The 9528-nt window shown below is 41.5% G+C and overlaps 1 protein-coding gene across 1 annotated transcript; it reads right to left on the bottom strand.

The window, feature by feature from the left end:
• Positions 1–723: 723 nt before the first annotated feature.
• LOC148146262 (putative G protein-coupled receptor 139) lies at positions 724–7654 on the bottom strand. The gene is made up of 2 exons (XM_087998620.1): positions 7516–7654; positions 724–1616 (listed from the first exon to the last, which is right to left on the bottom strand). Exons 1-2 carry the CDS (start codon positions 7652–7654, stop codon positions 724–726), a joined length of 1032 nt encoding a protein of 343 aa, XP_087854746.1.
• Between the last annotated feature and the right edge of the window lie 1874 nt (positions 7655–9528).

Genomic DNA, 9528 nt, shown 5'->3' with positions numbered 1-9528 from the left:
AGTCCCTGAATAATTGCAATTTAGTCTGTCTTCTCTTTAATATACTTATTGTTCTAACTTTGACAACACTCTGTGTTAAAGGGTTGCAAAGATTAACTATCCTCTTAGAGATGAATGTCCCCTTCATCGCAATCTTAAACATACGACTACCAACAATAACTTGTTTGCAAAAACAATTGTAATACACTTAAGAATATACTGTTCACAAATTCCCTCTGTTTTTAGAAATGCAGAGTTTTGAGAGTGTAAAAGTGAAACGTGTGTTTGATCCTTATTAGTCCCTCCAAACAATCCAGTCATTCTCCTCAGCATTCCTGTTTCTTCCGAGAGTCACGTCTTGTGGTTTCCTTATTTGCTCTGCTGCTTGTTCGACAGTAATTCTCTATTTACTGCTCTCCTCGTGACCCTGTTTGTCACTTGTCCCATCGTTGAGGATTGCTCTGACTCCTGTTTTTAACACCTTTTCCTCCGAAGTGAATATCTAACCCTTGTCTGCCAGCTCTCTGACGTGTGGCCCCGTCCTTCCTGTTCTCTGATTGACAATGTTTCTTCTTTCCCCAGTTTTCTTCCATGTTGCTGATCCATAGTTCAGGCTGATTAACTACGCCCCCTCCCCCACCCCCCTACATCCCTTTACTTTCCATTGTTTAGGGCTATGTGAAGTTGGTTTTGTAATCTGGGCGTTAATATTTGTCTATTGCTGTCTGGATATTTGTGCTGCTCTCAGTTGTTTTGTCTATTCACGAATTTATGAATAGACAATAGGAGATATTTCAACATGCTCCTCAACTGCTCTCTGAACCTTGACTGAGTAGCCACGTAAATAAATGTGTTTGTGCAGCAACTTAAATTTCTCAGCATATAGGCAAGCACTTTAAACATCCCATCAGAACTGACTATGGAATCATCAAAATCAAAAAAATATATAATGTAAACAAACCACAGGAGGATGAAGGTGCCCGATATGGTAAAGAGTAAAATCATTGACTTCCTTCTGCTCTCCATCTCTTGGTCACTGTGTTTTTCATCTTTTTTGTGATGCTTCAGTCCCATACGGACTCGACTGGCCATTAAAATGTGTCTGACTGTCAATGCATTGATTAACAGAATTAAACCGAATGGTAATAATGGCGTCAAAACCTTTTCAAACATCCTAAATCCAATCCACCTTGGATCTCTAAAGTAGATTTGCTTATTAGAACAGCGCCATTCTACATTTTTAATTACCCACTTAGGTTTATATCTGAAGTAAATGGGAATGTTTTTTAAACATAGGAAAATGCCAGTTGTTGCTAGAACCACAGTCGCAGTTTTCTTGGTGCAATATTTCGATTTCAGTTTCCGGCAAGAAATGGCAACAAATCGATCAAAAGTGAAAGTCACGGTGAACCAGACGGAACAGTCTATGGCTACACGGATCACAACATAGAGAAGTCGACACACAGAAGTGAGCTTCACGACATTCAATGGTAAATAATAATTGTTGATTCGACGGAGTATGATCTCAGTGATAATGACCAGGAGATCCATCAATGCCATGGCCACCAGGTAGCGAGTGGTGGAAGTGGAAAGTCCACACTTTCCCTGGGACAGGATCACAATTGCTATTAAGTTAACTGCAAAAAAAAAAGAAAGACCCAGTGAGCAAACTTAATCTTTCAAGGACAAATAACATCAATTGTGAGCTGAGATACAGATTACATTTGTATAGAAATGTGTACAGGGACCATGTCACAAATGAAAAAACAATTCAAACATTAGTTTCTCTTTCTGAACCTGTTCTCTCACTGCTCTTGGGATAGATACATAACTTAAATACATGTCATTTTGAACAGTACATGGTCATTCGCATCAAACAGACAACAAGTGGCTGTTACTAAAATTCAGTGCAATTTTAGACTAAAAAATACTTCTGGTAATCCTCTGCGATAGCAGCACCAGCAGGGCTAGGTGCACACTGCCCTCCTGCCTTCGCGATCACTCCTCTGCAAACACATGACACACAACTGTTGCCATTTCACTTGAAAGCCGATCAGGAAATAAAAATGGACCATCCCCAATCAGGATGCATCAACCTAGCTTTTTGCCTTTCAGGTTCCATCAGAATTCCATTCCACGACAAGGAGCACATTTATATTTTTCAATGTGAAGGTTCCATCAATATTTGGTCAATGTATTTAGCGCAAGTTATGTGAATACATATGAACTCTAACACCAGGTGACCTCAATATTTTTGGTTAAATTAGCGTTTGCTGAGACAGACGGTAGCAATATTTTTACAGTCCATCAAAAAAACAGTATTTTACTTTAGCCATTCCGTACTTTAAAAACGTTTTTCAAATTTTGGAATTCCTTTTTCTGATCTACTGTTAATTTCATGTCATCATCTAATATACATCTCTTACATTTTCCTGAAGAGTTGTGGAATATCTCCTTGAACGTTTCCATTTCTTCTCTGCCTTTACCTTTCCACATTCAACCTTTGCCACCACATCTTCACACTGTAGTAATGTTTTATTTTAGGTTTATCTGAGTCAAGTTGAGCCTGCATGTAATACTGCAGCATTTCATGTTCACTTCCATGAACACTTATGTTCACCTTAAAAATAACTTGTTCACTGGTCACTTCAGAAAAGAGTTTTCATCAAAACTGTCCTCAATTAAAACTGTCTGAGTGTAGCATCAAGGAACTTTTGTAAAACTAAAATCAATGGATATAAGGGAGCACACATCCGTTGGTTGGAGTCATACCTGACACATGGGAAGATGGTCGTAGTTAATGGTGGTCAATTGTTTCAGCTCCAAAACATCTCTATGTGAGTTCCTCAGGGTAGTGTCCTGGGCCCAATCATCTTCAGCTGCTTCATCAATGACCTTCCCTCCATCATATGGTCAGCAGTGGGGATGTTTCCAGATGAGTGCACAATGTTCAGCATCTTTCATGACTTCTCAGATACTGAAGCAGTTCATGTTCAAATGCGATAAGTTCTGGACAGTGCCAACACTTGGACTGACAACTGGCAAGTAATAATCAGGCCACATAAATCCAGGCTACAACAATGACCAATAAGAGACAACATAACCACTGCCCCGTGACACTCAATGGTGTTACCGTCACTGACTCTTCTGCGATCAACAACCTGAGCTTTACTATTGAATAGTAAGTCAACTGGACTCACCACATAACCACATTGGCTACAAGCGCAGGTCATGGCCCGGAATACTGATGCAAGCAACTCACCATCTGTATTCCCAAAGTCTGTCCATCACCTCCAAGGAACATGTCAAAGTGTGCTGGAATACTTCCCACTTGCCTGGATGGTGGAGCTCCAACAACAGTCAAGGAACTTGACACCATCAAGGACAAAACAGGCTTAATTAGCTTTACATCAACAAACTTGCATTCCCTCCACCACCAAGGCTCAGTGGCAACAAAATGTAACATCCACAAGATGGGCTGCAGAAATTCACCAAAGATCCTCAGATAGCACTATCTAAACTCACAGCCACTTCTGTCCAGGACAGGAGCAGCAAATCCACAGGAACATCATCACTTTCAATTTCACCCCCACAACCCAAAATACTGACACCAAGCTACTTACCTGTCTTGAAATATATTGTCGTTCCTCCACTGTCACTGGGTTAAAACACTGCAATTGCCTCCCTAATGGCATTTGTCTGAACTCATTGCACATTGACTGCAGCTGTTCAAGAAATTAATTCACCATTATCCTCTCAAGAGCAACTAGGGATGGGTTATGAATGCTGGCCAGCCAGTGACACCCGTATCCCACACAATGAATGAAAAAAAGAATACTGGTCTAAGTCAGTCCTTAATTTTGCCTTTTACATTTCGGTTTGTGAAAGTTTAGTGAAGTTAAATCCTGCACAATTATTCCAGCAACAGCCTTTACAGCGCAATTATTCTCTTTATTTTTAGATTATTTCAATCTTCATCTCCCAGGCTATTTATTGCGAAGGTGTTTATTTTATCAGAGACTTCAATTAACTCACTTTTTTTTCATCTTCATAGGATACCTTGGTTTTGTCTTCATTAAGAAAGACACAAACAAGACGATACAACTTTTGGAGAACACAGATTCCTTGAAGGGAGAGCAACTGAATGATTACTAGGGAAAAGGTGGTGGGGAACTTGATGAGAATAAATCCCCATGATCATCAGGGCCAATAAGATGCATCATAGAACACTTAAGGAACTGACCTTGGTGGTTGTCTTTTAAAGTTCTGACATTCTGGAATTGTTGGAAATGCAGGTTGTGAAATGGGACACCACTTTATTTACTAAATGCAGTCACCAGACTGACATCAGTAGTGGGGAAAATCTTGAAGTCCATTGGAAAATATTTGATGGCAATGACAAGATCAGATCAACTCAACAGTAATTTAAGAAAAGTAATTCAACTTTGAAAATTATTCTATGATTTCTCAGACGTAAATAATAAAGTGGTTCAGAGGAACGATTGTAAGGCTTAATTAGACTTTCAGAGAGTGTTTCAGAAATTCCACATAGAGATTAGTATGTTAAGGCGTGGAATGGAGGAAAGTGTACTGACATGAAGAACATGCCAATTGGAGGACAACAGCAAAGAATAGGAAGAAATGGGCTTTTGTCTGAGAAACAGGCAGTGACTGCTCAGGTAGCTCAGGGATCAATAATTGACCTCATCTATTCACAATACATATTAATGTTTTAAATGATGGAACTTAACATATTATCTCTGGCACTGTGGACAACACAAGGTTGGTTGGGATGGTGAACTTTGAGGAGTCAGCAGAGATTAACTCCTGTGTATTGTACAAGTTGAATGAATGGATAAATTTATAGCAGAGAATATGCAAAGTGGATAAATGTGAGGTTACCAATTTAGCAAATCAGAAAGGAAGATTATTATCAATATATTAATAAATTGATAAAGTGGGAGGTGCAATGAGACCTGAGTGCCCTTCTGTACCAGACAATGAAGATTAACATGCAGGTGAGCGGAAGGAGAAGACAGGTGGCATGTTGGCTTTCATAGCAAGAGGATTCCAATATAAAGCGCAATTATCTATTCTGAAATTGCATTAACCCCTGGCAGAGCAGAACAGTGGTATGAAGAGAGACTATCAATTAAGATTATACTCACTGGCCTTTAGAAGAATGAGAGGGGACCTCACCAAATTTGTAAAATTGTAAATAGGTCTGAGCAGGTTAACAGACAAAAGATGTTTCTCATGAGCAGTGAGTCCAGACTCATTTGTCACAGTCTATAGTTGGGGCATAGGCTATTCAGCACTGAAATAAGTGAAAATTTATTTCAGCAGTCTACTGAGATAGACAATCAGCCAGAATGATACTCATTGTTCAGACACAATCAGGCCTACTCCTGCTCACATTTGTTAGGGTTTGCTGTATTGGCTGGGTTTGACGAGAGGTGTTCCACGACTCTGAGAAATTAATTATCTTCTCACAGTTTCCAACAATAATTTCGTGTGAAATCATGGAAACTAAATTCAGACGTTGTTTGATTCAGCACAGAGGTGACCACAGAGCTGGGTCCCATCCTTCCACGGTCCCTTTCCACTTTGGTCCTAGGTTTGCTGGAGCTTGGTAAGCTGTTCCTCGCAAACCCGGGATGGATCCGATAGATCTCTTTCCCCACATCCTCTCAGGCTGTGCTCTCAGAGCTTCCACACTCTGCAGCCTCTGCTCCATTTTTTGTGCATGTTCAAAACCAAGACACATTGTAACTACATTCCCAAAGCTTCATTCTGAATTGTATGGTCAAACACACAGGTCTCCCTGAAATATCTCCAGCAGATCACAGCACAGTCTCCAGCAAAACATTCAAGTCCTTCCACTATCTTTCCAGGAACAGAATTAATTGGAATGCCTATTTCCAGCAAGTTACTTGCTGGGTCCATTGCAATAATAACTGAAGGGCTTCAGCATGTTGCTGTCCACGTGATCAGCTCAGAGTAACTAACACAGGCGCTCAGTGCACAGGCACAGAGCAAGTTTCAAACCCGGGAGTCAATGTGGGGTTGAAACCCCTTTCCAATATGGAGCTTCACAGCCAGCTCCCGATGAAATGGGTGATACTCCAACACATTCAAATTCATTGTTTCCGAGCTTCATAACACGGCACTGCATACACAGGAGCAAAATAACGAGGACAGGGAAAGATACAGCAAGGAAAAACATTCACCTTAAATTGAATAGGGTCATTACTTACTGGAGAATAAGTTTCCGAAATATGGGGTACAATCAGGGGACTTGGACTAACTGGAGGAATGTGAGATCATGTGAAATTATCAGTTGTATCACAATCTGAATCTACTGAACAGAACGAGTCGAGACATAACTAAACCAGACAGAAGGCACTTTGCAGACCACGCTGATGCACTCGTCAGTGAAGTGGACTATTTGCAGCATGGATGTGGGCATAGATCACTCTCCTGCTTGGCATTCCTGCACTAGATAGTGGAGACAGTGAGGTCTGCAGCCGCTGGAGATTAGAGTTGAGTGTGCAATGCTGGAAAAACGCAGCAGGTCAGGCAGCATCCCAGGAGCAGGAAAATTGACGTTTCAGGCCGGAGCCCTTCATCAGGAATGTGATAGCGACCTAGTATGAGGAAATTTCCAGATCCTGCTGTAAATGACTGGAAGTGGTACTTCAATGAGTTCATGTCTCTGTATCTCCAATACACCAGTAAAGGACAAATACTGAGGGAGTGCAGATGTGAAAATCGCTATTAGAGTCAGAGCAGAGGGAAATCAGTTTAAACACAAACAACCAGCAGAGATTTGGGAACAAGAACTGGGTGCAATATCATGAACAGATGTCATCACGTGTGTGAGAATTTTAACTTGGAGACACTTAAGAGTTAACAGCAACATACATTGAAGCTCACAGGAATGACAAGTGGATGAATTTCGGTTTAACCTCTGGGAAGAGACGTGGAATCTTTGGATGAGCTTTAGTGATGTCGTTTTGTGAACGGGAACGGGGTCAGCAGAGTCCTGGGAATACCCAAACTGGATTTCACATTTCATGCGTTAAGCAGCAGCTGGGTTGATCCGGTGAAAGATGTTCCTGTGGGTTTAGTAAATACAATGAATAATGGTCAGGATATGGGGCCCGGAAATCAGCCCAGGGAGAGAGGGATCACTGTATATGTGGAAAAGCTGTTGCACCTTCAGATATTGGACAGGGATGGAATGGAGTTTTTTGCCAGAATAGAAGACAATGAGTTTTATGTTCCTAATCTATTTAGAATGATAACAGGAACACAATGATTCATAGTTTACAGATAAAACTGAACAATCTCCCTCTTGTGTGTCAACCAGAATCAATGAGAAGACAGACAGTTAGCAATGGTTTGCAGAGCGGAAGATGAATTCAGAGTCTCAGCAGCAGCAATAACAGCAGCAAGGACAGTAGAATAAACAGGAAGAATAACAATGCAGTTAAACATGGTTTATAGAAATTACAACCGGTCAGTGAGACTTACCAGGGACGCCAACAATAGCCAGGATGGGATAATAAAAGAATTCAGTCATGTACATTATGTAATGGATTCGCAGGGATAATGGAATTTTATCATAAAAAGCAGAAAGGGCCAACAGATCCCAATATGCAGTCCTATCCATTGTTGTAATATTCACATCCAGTATTACTAGATTCTGGTCCATTGATGAAATATTCCAGCCAACTTTATTCTCAGATTCTAATCTCTCCTTTCCCCGTCTCAGGAGCTGTTGAGTGTCGGAGGTGATGCTGCCACTGACTCTATGGAATGTCACATTGAAAAGAGCCTGCTTTTAACAGAAAAGCGAATTACTCCAGTGTCACAGGTAGAATCCATGGAGACTGACATTAATTCCAGCCACTAAACAAACAGGCTCATTTCAGCTGGGAATCAGAGCAGCAGGTTAGGAAGTGGAGGGATTGAAGTGAAGGTAGATGCAAGTAAGTCAGAAAGGAAGGACAGACAGAGACAGGTGAATGAACACAATGGTACTCATGAGCTGAAGTGTGTTTATTGAGTGAGACAGATGAACTTAGAGCCTGGGTGAGGACATGAGACTATGGTATTGTGGCCATTACAAGGATTTGATTGAGGCAGAGACACGATTGGCTGCTCAAATTGTCAGGGTTTTGTGTTTTAGACGAGGAAGACAAGAAGATAAAAGAGGTGGAGGAATTGAATTGCTAATTAGGGAGAATGTCACTGCTGCACTCAGAGGGGAGATACCAGAGGCTTATTCACTGAGGCAATATGGATAGAGCTCATAAATTAGATGGGTACAATCACTCCAATATGATGATGCGGTAGGCCGCCCAACAGGTATCGACACATTGATGATCACCTGTGTTGGCATGTTCTGGAAAGATACAATAACACCAGGTTTGGCAGCATGGGTGACTTTAACTTCCCCAATATTGACTGGGACTCCCTTAAAGCAAGAGGCTTGGATGGGGCAAATCCTTTAAGTACATCTAAGAGGGCTTCTTGAAATAGTATGTGAATAGTCCAATGGGAGGAGGGGCCATACTGGACTTTGTATTGGCTAATGAACTCGCCAGTGACTGACCCATTTCAGAGACAGTGATCAGAACTGGTTAAGTTTTAAGATAGTTACGAACAATGATAAGTCAGGACCATATGGGAAAGGACTCAACTGGAGGAGGGAAAATTATATCAGCATTGTGGGCGGCACGGTTGCCTCACAGCGCCAGAGACCCAGGTTCAATTCCCGCCTCAGGCGACTGACTGTGTGAAGTTTGCACGTTCTCCCCGTGTCTGCGTGGGTTTCTTCTGGGTGCTCCGGTTTCCTCCCACAGTCCAAAGATGTGCAGGTCAGGTGAATTGGCCATGCTAAAATTGCCCCTAGTGTTAGGTATAGGGGTAAAGGTAGGGGTGGGTTACGCTTCGGCGGGTCGGTGTGGACTTGTTGGCCTGTTTCCACACTGTATCTATTAGACAGGAGCTAGTGAGTGTTAATTGGGAGGATCTGTTACAGTTCAAGTCCACATTTGACATGCGGGAATTGTTGAAAAACCTCCTGGTCAGGGTTCAGGACCAGCATGTTCCAATGAGGAGGAAGATCAGGATTAGCAAGGTAACGGACCCTTGGATAACGAGAAAGGTTGTGAAATTAATGAACAGGAAAAGGGAAGCATATGTAAGTTTCAAGAAAGTAAAGTCAGACAGAGCCCATGAGGAATATAAAGAAAGCAGGAAAGAACTCGAGCAGAGAATTAGGAAAGCAAGGAGGGGCCACAAAATGACCTTGGCAAGTAGGGTTAAAGAGAGTCAAAAGGCATTCTGTACTGATAGTAAAAACAAGAGCATAACTTTGAGAAAGTAGGTCCACTCAATGATAAATAGGGAAATTGTGTTTTGATGCAGATGGTATGGGTCAGATCTTAAATGAGTACTTTGCATCAGTATTCACTCAGGACACTGATATGGATGAGAGGGAGACTAATGTGGAGTATGACAATATGCTGGGACATTTTG

The sequence above is a fragment of the Chiloscyllium plagiosum genome, unplaced genomic scaffold (genome assembly GCF_037043375.1).
Source record: "Chiloscyllium plagiosum isolate Xiang-an unplaced genomic scaffold, Cpla_swu_hap1 HiC_scaffold_21, whole genome shotgun sequence".
In the NCBI taxonomy this organism is placed as follows: Eukaryota; Metazoa; Chordata; class Chondrichthyes; order Orectolobiformes; family Hemiscylliidae; genus Chiloscyllium; species Chiloscyllium plagiosum.
The sequence above is the reverse complement of the archived record's forward strand: the minus strand, read 5'-3'. Positions and strand labels throughout refer to the sequence as shown.